Source organism: Aptenodytes forsteri, unplaced genomic scaffold, assembly GCF_000699145.1.
Source record: "Aptenodytes forsteri isolate BGI_AS27 unplaced genomic scaffold, ASM69914v1 Scaffold539, whole genome shotgun sequence".
Lineage (NCBI taxonomy): Eukaryota > Metazoa > Chordata > Aves > Sphenisciformes > Spheniscidae > Aptenodytes > Aptenodytes forsteri.
In genome coordinates this window covers 168294-189831 of record NW_008794123.1, presented here as the reverse complement: position 1 = coordinate 189831, position 21538 = coordinate 168294, and the positions used below count along the sequence as shown (strand labels likewise).

At 36.5% G+C, this 21538-nt stretch overlaps 1 protein-coding gene across 1 annotated transcript in view; it reads left to right on the top strand.

Annotated features, from left to right (window-relative positions):
- Nucleotides 1-21538, top strand: part of TSGA10 (testis specific 10) — a 65421-nt gene that overhangs the window by 13369 nt on the left and 30514 nt on the right. Inside the window, 10 exon segments of the mRNA XM_019471477.1 lie at nt 173-228; nt 458-626; nt 3020-3130; nt 3731-3916; nt 5635-5726; nt 5728-5827; nt 7843-7857; nt 8538-8740; nt 9063-9167; nt 13003-13137. Coding sequence (XP_019327022.1) covers nt 173-228; nt 458-626; nt 3020-3130; nt 3731-3916; nt 5635-5726; nt 5728-5827; nt 7843-7857; nt 8538-8740; nt 9063-9167; nt 13003-13137 — 1172 coding nt within the window.

The following is a 21538-nucleotide window of genomic DNA, read 5'->3' as shown; positions in this document are numbered from 1 at the left end:
CTAAACAGTACATGATGAAACTTGGAAAACCACAATCCATTTTGCATTAAATAGTTAAATTAATCAGCTAGCTGAATAAAAGGAAAATATAAATAATCTTATTTAATTTTTTTTTTCCATTTATACTGAGGAGTGGTGAGAGGTTTATTTTAATTTTGTATTTCTTTTCAAGGAGAAAATAATTTCAGATTTCAAGATTCTGATTTCTGAGTTGGAGCGTTCCACAAAGTAAGGATAAAATCTCAAGATCATTATTAAATTTTGATTAATTTATAACATTAACTCAAAAATTGAATCATAGGATGTGCTAATGTAGAATTTTTTTTTTTACTCTATTAAATATTAAAGTGTTACAGCTTTGTTTCATGACTTGCAAACTTAACCACTGGAAAAGCTATCATTTGTATTAGATTGGGCAGTATTGTCATACCTGAAGTATTTATTGTTTGCTGCATAGAAAATCTGCTGAAGCACTCTGTGTCTGTGAGAAAGATATCACCAGTTTGCATCAACAACTACAAGAAACCAACAAAGAACTTGCACAGACTAACAAGAACAGAGAATCATTAGCTCAGGAGAATGACAGGTTACAAGAGCATCTTTCTAATATTAAGCAAGAAAATCAGGTATATTTGTACAGAGAACCCTTCAATAAAAAGGAAAACTGTGTATTTTTCAAGTAGTGCATAGAATTTTTGGGCCCTCATCTGAAGTAAATCTGCAAACTAGTTTTTAAGCTTGTTTTTCAAACTCTGATTTTTCCCTTATTACTCAGTTCACTTGTATAAAGAGAACCAGCTATTCTTACGTAATGGTTTGGATGTTTATCTTGAGGAACAGCTAAGTAACGTTTTTTTGTGATCTTCATGTAAAAACACCGTGGCAGTTACAACTATTGCTTATATGGAAAAGTACTATAAAGGAGGCAGCAAGTATTTCTTACACTGTGTTGTGACTGGCCCAGAGCACTTACAAGCTTATGAATTTGACTTGCTAATAATTTAACACTACACATTTTAATAAGGTTCAAAACTTTATTAATACTATCGTATTTATTTACATTCCTTTCAAGTGGTTTTTGGATAAAAGATGCTGGAAATATTTGGTTATAATACAACATTACATTATCTACTGTGTTATTTATCTGCGTGCAGTTACTAATGAAAGTAGTTAAAATACTTTCAAGTGTCATCTCACGCACAGACAATGTTCATGCATCAATGTGTTTTCCAAGCAGCTAGAAATTAAGCTTTTAATACCTGTAGTAGTTCATTACCATGTAGTGTTCTGTTTTTTCTTCAACTTCTTGCCTTCATTTAGGTTTTCTGATACTTGATCTTTCTTCTCTGCACTTATTCTACTGCTTAGGATATCTTTGTCTTTGAAAATACTTTCCGCTCACCCGGCTTTCTCTTCCTCTAGAAGCGCTACCCAGTTTTGAAGGAGCAAATGAACTTCACCTGATGTTAGGTATATAAAAGTTTTAAGTCATTAACGCTCCCTTTTAAGTGAAGAAAAGTCCTCCAGAAGGAGATTCATCCCACCCCGGTTTTTAAAGTGATTCATTTTACCTGTCTCTTCCTTTATGATAGAGGAAGCATAGCTAACTAGTTTAGATCAGGTGCCTAATTCTGCGCTGCAAAAATTAGGTGAGACAACTCTCATTCTAGGTATATAAAAGTTTTAAGTCATTAACGCTCCCTTTTAAGTGAAGAAAAGTCCTCCAGAAGGAGATTCATCCCACCCCGGTTTTTAAAGTGATTCATTTTACCTGTCTCTTCCTTTATGATAGAGGAAGCATAGCTAACTAGTTTAGATCAGGTGCCTAATTCTGCGCTGCAAAAATTAGGTGAGACAACTCTCATTCTAGCTCTTCTCTGATCAGGTGCCTAATTCTGCGCTGCAAAAACTCTCATTCTAATAACTCTTCTCTCAAACAAACTAATCGTTTCTCTTTAGCGCCCTCTTTGAGTATTCTAGAAAAGTCGAGGTTTGTAGTAGCTTTAACCACCAAAGGTACTCCAGGGAATCGCTATTCTTTACCTTCGCTCAGAATCACAGTTGGGTGAATCACTGATGAGGTCAGCTGGTACAAAACACAGCCTCATGTTGCTTCTAGCTACTTTTGAAAGCTTCATGGTTTTCTTTGCAATGCCTGGATGCTTGTAGAAGCAGTTAGAAAGAACAAGTCTTAGCCTCCGGGATCAACTACTTTTTAATAGGTTTGCCTCTGTAATATGTATTGGTTCCTCTAGGTTCTTCCATTAATTTAGGTGATTCTCATTTCTTCACTTGGGCTTACTGGAAAAGTTCTCAGACTTACAGAGCACCTTTCTCAGCAACTCACAACCTTTTCATAACAGGAATAGGGGTTTCTCCATAGCCTTCTCCACCCCCCACATTCCCCCGGTTCTTGCAGCTGAACGTTCTCCTAGTAATTTTGTAAGGAAGGAAGAGTTTCTGAACAGAGCAGTTCAAGACAGCCTTTCTGCAGTTTTTTTCCTCATTCTGTTCTCTTTCTCAAGCAATAGTTGCCAGAAATTCTGTGTGCGTTCTCCTAATACTTGTGGCTTTATTTCTCCTGATTGGGAGATAACCACTTAATTAGTTAATTCAATTTTTTAGCTGTCTTCTGCTTTTTCAATTGTGGGCTTTTAAGAGACATGTAAACATGTAACGTAAAAAAGAGGGAGCTGACTTTGAGCCCTGCTCCTTAAATGGGGCAGGCTATTTTGTTATGACCATCTAGCTGCTAAATAATCTATTTTTCTTCTTAACTGCTACATTCTTTTATTGACATTTTTCTTAAGAAGATTTAGCATTATTTGTAAGTCAAAGAAACAAAATATTTCTGACAAATGCAAAATTTTGTTTATAGAAATATACATGGTTTAGATTTTATATAGCCTTTAAATAACGAGTTAATAAAGCTATAGGCGTTAGATACGCATGAATTGTATTTTTTTGTAAAGGTACAAACAGTATACTTTAACCTTATGAAACAAATCTTTCTTCATAGGTACTATATAAAAAACTAGCAAAGTACCAAAATGAGCTTGACGATATGAAGTTGAAAGCCCAGGATGCAAACACAGATATTGTCAGGCTGAAGGGTGTACTGAAGTCTAAAGTGAGTATATGGATTAAACCTGTTAATAAAAGCTGTTGTTTTAACTAAAACCGAAATTTTAACCATATTTCCATGGAAGAATTTGCTTCCTAGCCAAAACTTATTTGCATTCTCCTAATATGTTTTTATTAGTTTGAACACATTGTCTTAGCTGTTTTTGCAGTACACAATTAATGAAGTATATTTCATTGTGGTTTTACAGATATATATACACACACATATATATACACATGTGTTTATTAAACTTAAAAATTCAGACAGTGAATAATACAGACACTTGGAACTCTTTTGTCTTTATTACCGTATGGGATTAATAGTAAAAAAAAAAAAAAAAAAAAAAAAAAAATCTGCAATATATTGCTATACCTTGTATTTGTAATGTTAATCTAGCCATTTCTAACAGATGTCTTTTGAGCATTAAAATGTGGCCATCTTGAACAAAACACTGGTTCTTGAGAAGCCTCTCAATGTTTTGGCTAAATGGCGAAGTTTTCAGTGGAAAGAGAACATCCAGTACCATGTCATACCTGTAGATCTATAGATATCCCTATTTTGTGAAGCTTACTGTAAATCATTAAACAAACAAGCTTGATGTGTTAGGAGAGAGAGAACTGCGAGCTTCTGGAGAATTACCACAAAGCCCGTGAACAAGGAGAAAGTTGGGAAGCAAAATGCCATCAAGCAGAAGCAGATTGTAGCTCTGTTAGACAGGCACTGATCAGTGCGGAGTCTGAGAACCACAGGTTGAAAGAGAAAATGGAGTCCCTTGAAAGGGAGATGGAGCAAGTAAGTTGAAATCGTTCTTTCCATAGTTCACCCTTGAAATGGTCTGGTAGTATTTTAAGCCTGCAACTGTTTAAAATTATGCTTAATGCCACTTCTCATATTTTAGAGATATTTGCTACAATGAACTGTATGGAGTTTGAGTTTATTTAATAACATGACTAGAATTCCACTAGTCACACTTGGAAAAAAAATCTTAAAAAAAAATAGCATATTTCAAGGAAAAAAATATATATATTGTAAATTACGAAATGTTCTCATGTTTGGAATGACTGAAGGCACAATGTCACACACAACTCCACAGCATACCTGCAATATACCTAGTGCCTTGTCACCCGTTGCGTTCCTGTTCCTGCTTTTCTTGCTTCCAGCTTTTCAACCTTCTTTCCACTGCCTTAGATGTCCCAAAGAGCCTCTTCCCACTTGAAAATCTGAAGAACTTAAAGGGAAAGGCACAGCATGGCTTTGGAAATGCGTTATGAACATATACACTATCTTCTGGGTTTGGGTTGTTAACAGTTGTTGTTGCGGATCATCTCTGCTTCCTGAATGTCACATAGGCTACTGATGGCTACCCGTGCACATTAGACACTCAAGAGGAACTGAACTGCTGCTGTTGAGAAAGTGGATGAGAACCTAACAGTAGCAAAACAGCACAGGAAGATTGTGTGGCAGATTTTGACTTTTTTTTTAATATAATAAAACTGGTACATGGTCCTAGTTTGTCCAGCGAGCCTCAAACAGGTAGAGATTTCATCCTTCTAATTCCTTCCCACATGCCTGCTATTAAGTATAGGAATAAACAGGCCTCTTCATGAAAACTGTGTCAACAAATTGAGTCAGAATTCCGGATGTCATATTCAGGTTCATAGCAGTTACGTGTAAGGCACATATCTAAAACACAGAGAAGTTTTTATTCAAAAATCTTAACATGCTTAGCAGCGCTCTGTGTTCCTTTTGCTTTTTTTTAGGCAAGACAGAGCTAGAATTAATGTGATGTGCTCCCCCTACAATCATCTCTTTGGATCTCATTCCTAATAAATCCTTCAAGGAAGTCACAGTGCTTTATCTCTCCCTTTGCTCTGTTAACCTCCCAGACTCATTCTGCTACCCACTGAAAATTAAGTAGTTAAAAGTGTCTGGAAATACCAGTGTCACTGGGCAAAGTACAGGCATTTTTCAAAAAGGAAAAACCTAGGTTATGTTAATTTTAAATATACAAAATTCTAAATGCTTTTAGTCAGAACTGCTGCTGCTGGCTTGTGGACTTCTCTTTGGTGTGACTTCTGTCATCTCGTAGTCATGCCTGAGTTTACGGGTGACAGCAGTATAAATATGACTGACAGTATCTCAGCATTCACTGATCATCTACATGCAAGAATACCTTTTATTGCTAAAATAAGAGGGTCTCATCTGAAAATGAAATGCAGCCCATTGCAGAATTTTGGACCTTATTAGCTCTGCAGAAGGAGTAGAATTCTAGGAATGGAGTTTAAAATGTCAGTAGTTGATTTTGCTGTCAGAAGCAAGAACTCTTCTCTTCTAGTTTTTATATACGGGAGTTACTTAAAGAAATAACTTTAAAGTATATTCCAGAATAAATGACTGCTGCCTCTTAAAATTCACCACAATTACATAGAGATAGTTTTGCAGGATTTTGGAAGTAGTTTTAAATTTTCTTTGCAGTGGAGTTTTGATTATCTGATACTGCTTTACTGCAGCATTTAACAACAGAAGCAGCATACAAGTCTCAGATTTCTGCCTTAAGCAAGTCTCTTGTGAAAATGGAAGGAGAGCTTCAAAACATACATCAGGAGAGTCTCCTTACTTGCAAATCTCGCATCTACACAAGAACTTTGCATTAAACTAGATGCAGTCAAAGAACGATTAACTTAGCAGTTAACTTCCACAGCAGTAGAAGGTAGAAAGGGTATGTGAAATATATTAGAAAAATAAGTTTATGTTAATGTTATACTTAAGGGATCTAAATCTACTTTGGAATCTAGAATGATAAAAGAAATCCTGATTGATGATTAGCGCTTCAATTTTTTGAATGTTTAATCCTGATTGATGATTAGCGCTTCAATTTGTTGAATGTTTAATTTGGCATTCCTCAGGGGCTTACTCCTCAGAGGGTGGATGCTGTATACTGTTTGAAAAGCACACTGGTTTGCAAGGTTTTACTATGAATACTCAAAAGTCAGCATGTAAAATTACTAGTTCTTTTCTTGAAAGATATCTCGGATTTTACATCTAGTCACTAAGTAAGCACAATAGCTGGAGTAGTTTATTAGCAAAGAAACTTGACATGGACTTTAAAATGCACAACTGTTTTAGGAAGTATCAATATCTCTTTAATAATCTTTCCTTAATTTCCCTTGAAAATCAATTTCTGTTGACCTTGATTTTGACAAAAACTACAAAATTAATGTTTGATAGGCAAATTTTTAAAAACTCAGCTTGGATAAACTCTGAAAAATTGTTCATACATACTCAGATTATTCAGATATTTTCAGCATGATTCTATCACTGTCCTGTCCATCCTCTGCTCCAGCTGAGATAATTTCTTGTTCTTTACAGGCTTCCAGCATTCTCTTTCAACCTTTATGCCTTTTCCATACACCATGGGTAAAGCTGCTGTTTGACAGTTGGTTATTTGTTCCAGCCAAATGCGTGTGATGTCTGTTGTATGTTTGTGGAATCCTCTACGATGCTTTCGATAGGGAAGAGTTCCAGCATATGACATTTGTCTGAAGCTTTCATGAGATCTAATACGACTAAGCCTTCCTGGATCCTTCTGTGAGGTTGTCAGTGAAGCGGCTTGCTGGGACTGTGGAGAGCAGCAACAGTTTCAGGAGAGAAAAATGCAGAAATGCGGTTGGGGAGTTGGAGAAAAGTCTGAAGTTGGGAAATTTTCACTAATTTTTTTATACCTTTCAACCAGTAGTCTTTCATCAGCCATGTATAACCTTCAGATAGGGCTCTTATTGCACATAGTATTCCAATGCAGAAATCTGCATTACTAGATTGCAGCATATGTACATTCAGAAGTGGAAATTAAACCTGATGCTGAATAATATTGTTCTTTTAGTGTTTCTAATCCTGTTTATTTTCCTGTAACTTATGCTGTCTACAGTTTTCAGGATTTTTTTGTTCTGAAATACAAAAGTAGGATATCAAAACTGTTTATAGGCAAAGGAACTAGATTTTTTGATTGACAGTTAGTAGAAAATTGGACCTTTCAGACTGAAGATACCTTTCAGTTTAGTTGGTAAAACCAAATCATTTGAGTTTTGCTTTGGAAAGTGAAAAATGCTTTTTCCTGTTTTCAAAATTATTTTTTTAAAATTTTTTTAATTTTTATTTTTTATTTTTATTTTTTCTTTTTTAGTTTTTCCTCTTTAGAAGTTTTTTCCTCTTTTTCAAATTCTTTTTTCATTTTTAAATTCTTTTTTCTTTTTTAAAAAATGCTTTTTTCTTTTCTTTTCTTTTTTCTTTTCTTTCTTTTTTAAAAAATCTTTTTTTTTAAATCTTTTTCTTTTTTAAAAAATCTTTTTCTTTAAAAAAATCATTTTTCTTTTTTCTTCTTTTAAAAATTCTTTTTCTCTTTCTTCTTTCTTCCTTCTTCTTCCTTCTTCTTCTTTTCCTTTTTTTCCTCCTCTCCCCCCCCATTGGCCTGTGACATGAGTTCTCTCAGTATCTTCCTGGTTTGAACACATAAATGGTTATCCTCTGAAAATTCTGAAGAATGTGCTGGAGAGGTGGGGTGTTTGTTAAGATGTGTCAGTTCATAGATTTACTATGACCTTTGGGTGAGCATTATTGTGCTCAATGTAAACTAGGTTTGAGTAAAATACAGGTAAAAGTGTTTGCAGTACCCCAAATGGACTCAGTTAGACATACTAAAATGCATACATGAAAAGATGAAGGAAAAATAGCATCGAGCTAACTTACGCTAAGATTAAAACAGTTAGTTTTCTGTGTCTCTGTAGCTGACTCAATAGAGATTTTCCTGACTCACCGTCTCCAGGATTTTTTTTTTTTTGTGTAGTTATGTCTCAGGTACATCCATTGTTCCCTTTTCAGTGGAACATATTAGGTTTTATGGTAGTATTCTTTTTTAGGTTCCCCCAAGATATATAGATGCTTAATCTCATTTGGATTTTATTCATTTTCCCTTTCCTCCCAAATTTATTCTTGATGCTCCTTTAAGTAAAATAAGTGTAATCTCACTCTGCTGGAGATGCAGATATTGGTTGGTTATACCAGGTGTCATTTCCTGCATGCAAATGGTTAATCAGTAGTTTCTTGCCTCAACAAAATGTAGAACTTCCCTCCTCTTCTTTAATGATTCTGTCTACAGTCTGTATCCATTGATCTGTATATTTCATAGCATTTTGTCATTTCTATCAAGTATGTTTATATTCTGATATATACATTGGGTGAATTTATAAATCTGACACAGGATTTTGACTGAGGGCAAATATAACACTAATCATCCATCTTGGAGTGAAAGTGAATTTTGGTCATTGATCCCAGACTTACTTTTTTCTTTTTCTCTTTTTTTTTTTCTTTTTAAAAGGTTACCATAATAGATAGATAAAACTTTAAAATTTCTGTTTAGCTGCAGAGCAAGTGTGAGTCATCCCATTCTGAAATAGAGCTGCTGAGAAAACAACTGGGAAATGAAAGAGCATTTACAAAAAACCTGGAATCTTTGCTTGTGTCCAGTCGTGAGAAAGAATTTCAGTCACAGATAGCAAAGCAAGAAAAAGACTCTGAAATTCAGTTTCTCAAGGAACAGCTTTTTTTAGCAGAAAATAAATTGTGAGTAAATGACCAGAATATTGCAGGTTTTTTCATTCTTCCCAAGTGTATATGCACACAGATGGTTTTATACCTAGCTGCATTTTCAAATGGCCAATGTACCTTGGTTACTTTAACAGCAGAAGATACCAAAAAGCTACTTCTGATTCCTCAGCTATAGAGGAATAATAGACTTTTCTGTGTAGTGTTATATTTTACTCCAAAAAATGTTCTTAATCTCAATTGCATGGTATAGCTGCCTTTTTAATTTTGGAAAATTGTATTTGGTAACATACTTGGAGGATTACAGTTGCTATCTACTTAAAGTGTATGGACTTTACAGTGCTGTGCAGAGTCAACATTTTACTCAGCTCAGAAATAGAGCAGCTCAGCTAGAGTTGGAACTGGATATCACCAAAAGACAGCTGGGGACTGAGCGCTTTGAAAGGCAAGTATATGTTTTGGTATCGTGCTTCCTGCATCTAATTGGGGTGAAATGCAGTATAGTACTAAGACTTAGACTAGTCAGTAGGATAAACAGCAAAGTTTGGTTTTGCTCTGCTGTACACCTCCTGTGTGTTAAGAAGCTATTCACATCACTGAATTCAGTCTGTGTAGCTGTTATACACGCTGTCTAAATTAGTTGTCTAGGTTCCTTTTATAGCCAATGGAATGAAACAGTGAGATAAACTGCCCTCTAGAATGGCCTGTTTTAGGATGAGATGGATCACTTTCCTGAAGATGCTCGTCTGTCTTCACTTATTTGTAGTGATGCCTGTCGTGATCTATAGTGAGAGTCTAGGTGACTAGGTGGCTAGACAAGTGACTTATAGACCACTAAGTTCTACGATATGAATGGCTACCTTTTGGCTACAACTGTACTAGTGAACTAAACCAGGTCAGAGCATTGACTTGAGGGGTCCACACAACTGTATACTTGTCCATACAGTTTAATTGTTAGTACACACCCTGGAATTATTTTAGCCCATACCAACCCACCTTCTCCCAGGTACTGTTTGGGGCACAGAAGGTGCTAGGGATGGTTCCCAAATGGCAGTATGGCCAAAGTAATCTTTTTTTTTTTTCTTTGTGGGAAGAGGGTTTAACAATATGTACAAACTGTTTCATATGATTTGGCCACAGTACCAGAGCGCGGTCCCTGGCCTGCTTCATCAGTTAGTTTATCTACGTAGTCTCAGTGCCTTAAATACTTTTCTTATCTGTGAAACAATAGTATTCTCTATTTCATGGATGTATTGAGGATAAAATATTACCGTCTCAGGCATCATTTTGGGTATGTAAAAGAGACGGCTAAAAGAAAGAGTGATGTGATTATAGCACAGGTTTGAGAATCAGGTGTCTTGTTTAATTGTAGTAAATTGCTTTGTTGATGTTTTATGTTCTATGTTCCATGTTCTCTCATAGGTAAGAATGAGGGTTTTGGAGGGGCATCTCTATACCTGATGTTAGGCCTTTTAAAGATGGATTTCTTAAATGTCTCAGTGTATGTTTCAATTTCAAATTGGATTCTCCTTTACTCTGAAGTCATGGCAAAAACTGCTACACTTTCGGGTTAGATGTGCAAGTCAGTTTAAAAGGTGGCATCATTTGTGCTTCTTCAGCTGCATATAATGAGCCAGACTGTATGCTAATACAGGAGTACCTTTGTTTTAAAAGAAACTCGATCTTCTTCAGACTGTTGTTTCTCTACTCCCCCCTGTGTGAGTGCATCCATCTCATGGTGTATAGGTGCTCCCTGGTAGGGACTGCAAGTTCCTTTCTTTTGAAGTGTTTCTTCTTGAAGTGTTCATTGGCAGAAAGTTGAATCAGCATCCACACTTAATCTTTTCTCCTAGTTAAGGATAATTTGTTACTCACGTGGTTGTTTAGCCTATGCTGAGGCAAAGATTGCCAGTTTTCATTCTTGAAGAGAATTTCTCTTCTATTTCAAGAGAATTACAAACATAATTATCTGAATTACTTTGGAAAGAACAAAGCTAGGTTCCATTATGCAGTCTGTAAGTCAGCTGCAAAAACAATATGCAGAAATCTTAGATAGCAAAGACTGAAATGTTCTCATATAAAAATCTGAGGCTGACATTAGATTTAGCTGTCTTTTAAAGGCTAGAGCTTTTTTCTTTTTTTGGCTTTTTCATAAAATCAAAACAGTGTCCCTTCAATGTCCCGCAAAGGTTACAAGAATTTTATTTCTTTTCTGTTTTTCCTCAGAAAGTCATGCTTTACAAGAGCAGATATCTATCTCTCTTGTTTGCAGGGAAAGGGATTAAAGCTCCAATTGGCTTCTTACAGCCAATCTATTTTTCTGGTACTGGCAAGTGAAAACGAGAAAATTAGCCAGAGAGGAAAAATACTATCATTAAAATCAGTGTCGTGATAGTATATAATGGAAGCAGCAGATGTCAGTACTGACTGGGTTTTTTTGTTGTCACTTTAAACGCGTGGGTAGATGATATCCTTGTTCTAACACTGACTTAGCTAGTTGTATTGATTTATTGCCTTGGTGCAGAATGAAATAATGCCTGAAATTAGGAGGTGGAAGTGCCAACACTGTCAGGCCTTGAATGAGCACCAACACAGTGATACCAGGAGGCTTAATCCATCTGTCTGGGTTTTTCTTTACCAGTCAGGAAAAGCACCTCCCCATCTCTCCCATATTCATGACTACAGAAGCAGTTTGGACTCATGTGGAAACAACAGGTTTGATTTATTTTCCTGTTCCAGCTGTGGTGACCAAGCACAGGGACTGACTGTCACATACCCCTGGACAACCCCGAGTGCATGACTTGCATATCTTTTCATTCCTTTCTGTTTCTTAACCCTCCTTTTTGCTGCCCTTGTATCTCCCTTTCTCTGCCCCAGTCTCCTCCCAAATAAAAAACTTTCCCATGGTTACTTTTCCCCATTGGTCACAGTTTTGCTACATTCATACCCAAACTTGGTATCCTACAGAGCGATGTTACCTGTGAGAGCTGCAAGCAGCTGCACTCTGACTTCCCACCATTGCCAGCGCCATCTTGACCGTTAAAGACAGTACAGCATGTGCATAGTAAAGCCCTTAAAAGCAATAATGCTAGGAAGAGTAGCAGTCAATGTAGATAAGTGGTTCTGTAGTCTTTACAGCGCATGTGACACCTCCCCAGGCACAAGGTTGTGGGATGTTGGTAGCTAGGTGGAAGACTTACCATCTCACTGGGCTCCCGCTGCTAGAGCGAGCCTTTTTCTTGCCTGTAGATTCAGATCCGTGAGCTGGTGCTGGATCTGATCCCTCTCCTGCAGGTTTTGGTGATCTGCTTCAGTGGTGCTCTCCATACGTAGGTCTGTGGTAATGGCTAAGTCACACTGGAGTCAGTTTCAGTTCAATACCATATGGGCAGTCCTAGTTATACCTTCATTTGCAAGGTTTTGGGCAACTTGGAGTCCTTTTTTTCCAGCCCGGATCAGTGCTATCCTCCCAATACACCCATTCATTTATAATGAACCATTGTCCAGGTTTAACTGGGGTTACACACTGAAACACGGGGTGGTTGTAGCTACCCTTCCTAGTAGTTTCCCAATCCAACCCAGACTAGATTCTCCTTATGTAAACAATTGGCAGCCTGAAACCAGGATCCCAGATGAGTATGTACCTCCAAAATTTTCCAGTGTATTATCCAGTCCCATGTACTTCCTCCCCCTACACCCAGATGCAGGAGTTACAGATTGATCCAGTATCCAGGCCCCACCTCTTGCAGTCAAAATGACCAGACTACCATTTTACAACCTTCCCACTGGGGAGTCCAGCATCTCTTGAATATCCACCAGCTCCAGGGCACTTTAGGTAGACTCTAGTCCACTGGCCTTGCCAACTCAAACAGCACAAGAATACCGCGAGCAACACTGTTCTTACATTAATGTCATTGCTGATTTTAGTGATTGTCCTTATGTTGCAGACTTGTGAATAACTTTAAAATTAGGCTCTTCCTCCCTGGAGATTTTTACAATTTTTAGAGTTTAACCTGCAGCAACCATGGCTAGCTTCTGTCTTTTAGGGAAAATAGAGACAATGGATATGTAGAACTAAATCTGAGTAAGGGAGTAATACAGAGAGAGTCACTAATCTGTCTTTCAGAGAAATATATGATGAACACCACATCTCCTTTTAAAATAAAATAAAACTAAAAAGCTGACAATCTTAAATAGAAAAAAAAATTATAATGACTACAAGATAATTTTGATGATTTTTGAAAAGTGCTTAGTCTCACTCTAAAATAATGTTTATTTAGGGAACGTGCTGTAGAGGAGCTTCGACGCCAGAATCGTACAATCTCGTATCAGTTAAGCTCTACGTTAAGAACATCATCACCTGAACATTCCCATCATCAGTCTCCTGATTGGTCTCTGGACTGGTCCCTGGAAGGGTAAGTTGTTCAACAGCATTTAAGTTCCAAACACTGGGGGGGGGACACAGATAAAAGGATGAACTCTGATATTTCTTGTTGAAATATTGGCTGAATTCCATGGAATTACATTGCTCCAAGAAAAGTTACAAGAAGATTCAGGACCACAATCTTTTGATGATACTCCTTTTATTTTGTTTTATTGAGGCATGTCAAAACTATATGGTTAATAGCAACTACTTGCACCGGGATGCTATAGTCATAAATTCTTAAAACAGTAGTAGAAATAATGCTACAGAAAATCTATACTTGACTTGCCACCATTTTGTGCAGGTGTAGAGGTAAATATTTTCGTCTTTCCTACATAAAAGCTCACAACTATCCAGCCTTTCTTCTTCTAGTAGTTTTCAGAATAGTTTTTACTCTATATATGTGCATTTTTTACAAGAAACATAAATGCATTCTAAAAGTCTTCAAATACTTGTAACCCTGAAGGAGGAGCACGCTCAGCTTTCCTTTCAACAATCAGCGAAATGGAGCCTCCACAATATCTAGCTGCTTCCCTGTCAGTTTCAGTCTCAGCTTAGTTTGGTAGCTGCATGCTTGTTGCATCACAATTTTTGGTAGATTGATGGCAGCATGCATTAAAAAAAATTGCCAGTTGAGGGGGAAAAATTCTCAATTCATGATTTGCAGGAAATAATTTCTGCTTTTGAGATGGTTATGTACTTCCAAGATGAATTTTGTTAATACTTTGGTAACTGAGATGATTACCTTTTGCACTTGATTAATCTTTGTTACCAAAGGCTCCTCTAAGTACACAGGTCCTAAGAATACGAGGCAAGTTTCCTTGGGTCAGTGAGCTGGTTCTGGTGCCCTTAGTAGGAAAACACAGCTGTGCAAGACAGTGATTTTGTAGCCATTGCCAGTCCCTGATAGCAAGTACAGGGAGTCTCCATTCCTCTGATAGAACTGCGTCTACTCCTCCTTAGTCTGAGTACAGTGTAGCTCTTAAATTTGTTGAAATAAGCATTGTATCATTTGGAATGGTTTAATTTACTTTTAATTACCATAGCACTTTCTTCTATTTTTGATACAGTATAAAGAAAAGAGGGATCAATCCATGTAGTCACCACACTGATACTAATAATTATGGTGCTTTTTCTATTTGTATCACCCCCTTTTCAGGGTGATAGCATTCCTTTCTAATTAGTAAACTTCTGGCTAAATACCAAATCGAGACTAATCTTCTACAAACTAGATTATGAATTCAACTCCGTTCTTGTTTGCTTTTTGGGTTTTGGGGGGGTGGTGGTGGTGTTTGGTTTTTTTCTTTTTTTTCTCCTGGCTGGTCTGATGTGGCATGATCTGCTTTTGCACATTCCTGGGGATCAATGAGTTTAAGTAAGGACTAAAAATGAAATATGTGAGCCAGGTATAAATACTTTGTTTGCTTAAAATCTTTAGCTGGATTAAGCTAAATCTTTCTCAATTAAATCAATGTAGCTTTTGAGTGCAAATGAACTCAAATTTTTTTCTGCTTAATTATTTTCCATTTTTGAGTGCTCAGGATACTAACATAATTCATAACTTTTTTCCTCATCCAGCTCTTTGTTATACTTTCTTGGTTAAGTGGGAAGAGCTAGGGTTGCTCCAGACTTACTTACTTACTTATACTAAATGGTTTGGGATTGTTTTCATTAAAAAATACCTGTGCAATAAAACCTGAAGCTTTGGCAGTCTATTCTATGTTTTAAAAGCTTAACTGGAAATAATTTATCAGGTTTGTGTAGTGTGGTGATACAGTGATGAATAAAATAGCCTGTTTGATAAGGTTGTCCTGAGACAGAGCAAAGATCTGAATCTGCATCTGTCTGCTTTGTATAAGTGATATACATTTGATTTACCTATGTCTGTGTGAGTGCTCTAATGTCCAGAATACTATAGTTCTTGATAAATTTTACGTGAAGAACTTAGAGTCTGTATCAAGAAAAAGACGGAATAGTAGAAATGTCTGAAATATTTATGGATGATGAAATCACTTCCCTCCTAGCTAACTCTAGAAAGATTCAGAAAAATTCATTGCGATCAGAATGAAAGAAAAACCAATGTAAAGTATGGGTTGAGAGAGAGTAAAAGCAAAAATATCAATGCAAATATTTGGGTGTAATCAGCAGCGGAATCACAGAATTAAGACTTTTAAAATAGATATATGGGGAATTGATGAAACACAATCTAGGTGTAAGTTCCTGTTGGATTTAAAGCAGAATACTACTAGAAATAATCCTCCCGGAGGTGGAATTTCATTTTTCAGTTGCAGGGATTGAAAAAGATATTGTAGAAACAACTGTTCATTGGTGGAGAGGCTTCTTCCGCAGCTAATGTCTGACTCTGCAGTGCATGAAGTATAATGAGATAGCAGTGCTGGAATCACCATTAATACCCTTCCTCCTCTACAGTGTTTTGGTGCTATTTTAGCAGACACTGTGACAGGAGATGAGGCAGACAGTCACCTTTTTATTTTATGAGAATGCAATATCAGAAGTAAATTGGACAGTAACTTTTTCTTATCCTTCCATCTTTCTCTCTGTCTTTATTGCACCAGACTTCCTGTTCCAGTAAAGTGAAAAGGATGTACCTTGTAGTTTGTCTTGCAGACCTAGTGGGAAAGACATTTTCTGTCTGATTTTCTTAAGTGATAGCAGTCCAAAACTTGCCTTTCAGTTTGAAGAGCATTATAGCACTTCTGTACAATAAAATCTAACCCTTCAAATGATCTGGATTGACTGTTGAAGAGACTGGGAAGCCTGCTCAAAGTGTTTTCATAATCAAAACCTTAAAATTTTGCACATGGAAACATCAGAATGTACTGCTGTATTCACTGAACATGAAACAAATTAAATTACTTTTCTTTTTCTTTCTAGGAATTAATGTTTCAAGGACTCATAATGTTATATTCACAATGGCTTGTGAAGACTGCACACCATCTGGAGAGTTAGAGTTCAAGCTTAATGCTCATTTAATTATCATTTTTTCCCTGCTGAATGCTAAATTTCATTAAATCTATTTCACAAATGCTTGCACAGGTTTTTCGTCACTGTTAATGTTGTTCAGTGGGAAGAAATCAGTCTAGATAGCTTCCTCTCCCACCTCTTGTATTATTGTGTGAGATGGCCCATCTCAGTAAACAGAAAAAAACCCACAAGTTCCATCGACTGTACTGACAGTGTGCTTTTATTTTAAAAGTGTGCATAATTTTAAAAGATTATTGATGTAACTGAAAAAAGGGAAAGAAAATAACGATATGAAACTTTATTGGGGGAAAAACTGTCTATATTCAGGTGTTATGATTTGGATGTATTTTTGCTGAACTATGTGAGTATTATGCTTGAGAGAATGCTGTGCCATCTCAAGACAGGAAGAGTTTGGGTTTTTTTTCCCCCCTTCAAACCTGACTTACTTATTTGGATAAATAAGATAGTAATGTCAGCAGATACCAGTGTTTCGATATCCATCTATGAAGATACGGGTTTTTTTGTGTTTCCATACATACTGGAGGTGTGTTCAACTTCTAAGAATTTTATTAAAACTGCACAAAGTTTCTACTTAGAATTCTTTAATATGAGTGAGTACTGTTCGGTGATAGTTATTGGCACTTAAACTTGCTCAGAATTTCTGCACATTATGTCATACCATTTGTCTATGTTCTATATTCTCACACTTTAAATGCAAGAGAAAGTGTAAAATTCTCTCCTATAAATCATCTGGGAAATCTATACTTCTGTATTTGGAAGTAGAGAAGTAATACCTGTTTAATTCATTTCAATTATCCATTTTTTTAATAGATTCATCCTTCTTGCTATCTTCATAAAAGAATTTTAAAAAAGGTCTCCAGTTTATTTTTGAAAGCAAAGGCACGTTGGTCGTGGTAATGTTTTAAATGTACATCTTGTACTTATGTTCCTTCATATGAATTTGGTTTGTGATAACCTGACTACTAAAATTTAACATGCATATTTGAGTAATGATTAAAGACAGCATAACCCATACGAATGCTCCTACCTGTCTTTTAAAACCTGTTGATATGAGCTGTAGCTATGATTCTATGTTGCTTTTTAGGAACAGGTAGCTTTAAAAAGCCTGTAGAAGTATTTTTATGAATAATGTAAAAAAAAAAAAAAAGAAAAATATAAATATGTACCTCTAACATAAATTCTAGGATTCTCTTCCCTAAGAGCAACAATATTTTTCAGTTCAGGTGACTTGATTTTAATTTGTAGGTCCTGATTCTTCATTCTTTGTTTGGGGGAAAGCCACAGAAGTCATTTCAGCAATCATCAGTGTTAATGGGACTACTTGCAAGTAATAAAGAGTGTAGGATCAGACATAATGATATTAACCATTTCCACATTGTGCAGTTACTAACAGGCATATTGTACACTTTTCCCAGATGAGAGAAGATGATCATCTCATCATCCCAGAAGATGAGAAAGTGGTTTGTTGTTTTGCAATCATATTGCCATATTTTTTTTAGATGGTCACAAAAAAGTTTGAGAAATGTGACCTTAGTATATAAAACTAATACCCTATCATTTAGAAGATGAAAAGGAGAGATTAGATAAATATAAAATAGATAAAACTGAGTTCTTTTTGGGAGTGGATATACTGTGCCGAGGCCCATGTCCTAAGATGTAATTCCTTAGTTGCAATAACGATAGCTTTTCCATATAAGATCATAAAGAAGTCAGAACGAGGTGCTCCCCTACAAAGTAAAAGTGTAAGATTCTTAAGCAATTTGGACTTCAGAATTCCTCTCTTAAGTAGAGAGGATTAAGGGAATATGAGATTATAAATATCAAGATGTAATAAACTTGCTTTTGGATATAGACTTCAAGTGACTTCCGACAGCAATTAATTGCTATGTAATTATTGATGGTTAAAAAAATAATCATTCAAGTGAGTGTATTAAGAGAGCAGTATCACTGTAGTGGCAACCTCCCTACATCTGACCTAAGTCAGAAACTGAAAGAAAGAAGAAATGAAAGAATTAATTGAATTTGCTGAAGTTTGCAAATAATACCTTTTAGTTTAACAAAAATGCTGCTTGCTGGCAATGTCTGTAGTAATAGCCCAAGAGGACTCGAACAGTGTTTGTTGGTTGGGAATTGTACGTACTGCTCCAACAGTATATTCTAAGAACCTTCACACCATTGCTGAATATGAAACATTGCTTCGTCCTTAAGTAAAGATAGATAACGAGCCCAAACGAAGTATTTATAGTTCTTTGCTTTTGGTTGCAAACTCTCTAATTTGTAACACACCTTAACTTTTTCAAAACCCAGGAAGTACTATTGAATATGCCCAAATTGAAATGTGTTTATACATTTTGTGATAGTATCTATTTCCTTATAATGTGGGTCACTCATGGTAGGGGCATTTTCTTGTTGTTGCTTTATTACAGTATTTTGTACTGGAAAGAAACATACACCAAAACTCTATTTATCATTTGTTTGCATTTGTGACACTTATTTGCAACTGTGAACAATGCTGTACTTGATTTTTATACATTTTTTTAATTGCCCTTTACCCCGGTATTTTTACATAGGCAAACCTGAAAATGCAATTTGTGGTTTTATATGAAATAAGAGCATGTTAAACTTGTTCTCAGCTACTGTGTGATGATGTAAAATTATCTGTTTTGCATAACAAAGAATCCTATAGTATTTAAAAAAGTATTCATGCTCTTCTGCAGCAGTATTTTTCTAATTTCTAGCCACTGGTTATGGAGTTGTTTCCAACCAATTTTGCTTACCCATGGCAATGGAAACTGTCACCATTAATCAGTAGAAGGTATTTTACTTGAGCATAACTGGTTTACAGGGTTTGTATTAGAAAGAATTCAGTGCCCCTGGTATCATCCCCTCCTTAGTCTCTTTTTCTTCATCCTAGAAGAAATGGGAGCTACTATGTGTACAGAACAGTATCTCCGTTACCGGTATAGTCCCACCGAGAAAGAAGAATTCATTGTGTGTTGCTTTTTGTAAGATCTATGCAAGCAACATTTCAGCAGCATTTGGGACCATGTATCTGTGTGATTTATCCTGCTGTTTCCACGCAAAGAAAACCAGATTTTTTTTTTTTTCCTTTCAGTCACTAACAAAGCTTGAACTTCAGCAACATGTAAGCGGAGTTAAGATTCTGCTGTCAGTGTTAAAGCAAGCGGTTTTAGTCTTTGACCAGGAAGAACGCTCATAGTGTGGGGTTCTCTTTGGTAGTACTAGAGCTGAGTTTTTTATTTTACACTCCCTCCCCTTTTTTTTCTGAGAGCAACTAATCCAGTTGGTATCAGTCGAGGCTGTAGAATATTAAATTGGCACATGGCTTTCAATATCAGATACGCTTTAGCAGCTCTGTTTTCTGTCTTGCTTTTGTAAAGTTATTTAATCTGACTTTGGTATTAGCAAAGTCAGATTAAATGATACAATAGAATGCATATAAAGTTAGTATATATGGGATATTTAACTAGTTAATTTGCATTAGCTCCTCTTTCCACGTCTTAGTGATTTCAGTATGAATAGCCTTGCAACAAGGAATACAAGTTGTTTTACTGGTACAGACTGGAGCGTCTGTAAAGGAGTGTGATCTTTTAACAAAAGAAGCAAGAGGGTTTTTTAATGTATCTTGCACTCTTAATGATCTTTAATCTGATCCACTGAACCTTCATATTAATTTCCAGCAGAGGGGGTATGTGAAATGAAGATGAATGAATCATACATAGCTTTGTGGTATTAACATACACAGTTATCTGAGCACCTGGAAGGAGATTTCACAGTTGGTTTTACATTTTGGACGCTTTCCACACAGAAGAAAAATAGCTTGATAAGATGGATAAAATTTTCATGTGACTTGACTTGGATTGATTATGTCAAAACATATATCCTCATTTCGTTACATCAATCAGATTTTTTTATTAATAAATTTTGAAAAAATGACATTTGCTTATAATTAAAACATTATGTATAAGACATGGCCTGAAATGTTTCCGTCCAATGGATTTTTTTGACCTGACTCCCTAGTATATTACAATTTGATTTTTCTCTAGGCTGTCCCACATTTGACTTTTATTAAATCTGTGAAGCAGTTTAATAATTTATTTCAGCAGATGCAAAAGTCCAAGCTTACTTTTAAGTTTCCTAGCTTGTGCTTCTCATCTATACTGTGTTTTCAGTGTTCTTATTTCCTGAGGTGGGAGAAGAACAAACATTTTTTATCTTGAATGCAGCCTACACCCAAGCAATTATATAGAGTACACAAAGCAGAAAACTTCTTTGTTGTCAGAGCTGCAGTGCAACCTAGCAGGTGAACAATGTGCTTTTCAGATTTGCTTTACACAAGGGTATGTCTTTCCTGCACACAGTAATATTTTATAAAACTACTGTTGCCAGAATAGCATATGCCTTCTAGAAACAATGCTACTTAACAGAAATAAAACCTATAATTGAATTTCTTTTTTGACCCACAGTGGCTGCTCTAGAAGTAATGTTGAAATGATTTCTCATTTTAAGACTCAGCGTGCACCAGTTTCCCATTTTCATTTCTGCTCCCCTTACCACTGCTGTAAGAAACAACCAAGCTCCACAGCATTTTTCATTCTAACATGTCTCACAGTCCAAGGTAAAAATGTAGTGTGGTATTCCTTCTTTTTTCAGGCAACACCTGTTTTCCATGCAAAACTGCTGTCCTCAGAGTCACTGACTTTACACCAGACTGTCTGTAGAGACATAGATGCTATGTGCTGAAACTAGAACTCACAAGTTTGAGAGAAATTTATTGAAATACATAGATGCCAAAGTGGGAAACTATTCCGCTGATGTTATTTTTGTCAAGTCTTCCGGCTAGCTCCTCCAGCCTTCCTTTCTTGCCTCTTGCATGGAAACTAAGCTTCAAATATGCTATTCGAACATCCGTATGTACTACTGTTGACAGCTGCAAGCAACTTCAGCTAGAGCCTTTCACTCTGTAAGGATCTTGACTGATTTTTAATTTCGGTCTCACCTGCTTTTAGCAGATGTACCTACTGACTGTCGCTACATGCTGCAGTTACCCCACCAACTCCAACAAGTCTTTAACTTGCTTGAGAAAAAACCTGGAGATGGCCAGTTGCTGCCTTAAACCGCCAAGGGTAGGTGAAGGGGAAAGAAAAGCCAAGGCAGAAAGTTCTAGGGGTGAAATAGCTCTTTTACAATTGCTTATCTGCTCTCTTCTCCTCAGCCCCGTGTACCTCAGGGGCCCGGCCGGGGTCAACGCCTTCCCAACGCCGGCCCGCGGCGGGGGCCCGGGCTGCCCCGGCTGCCGTGCCCTTTTCCTCAGCGCCGCACCACGCCCGACAGCCACCCGGGCAGCGATGTCGGCCAGCACCACC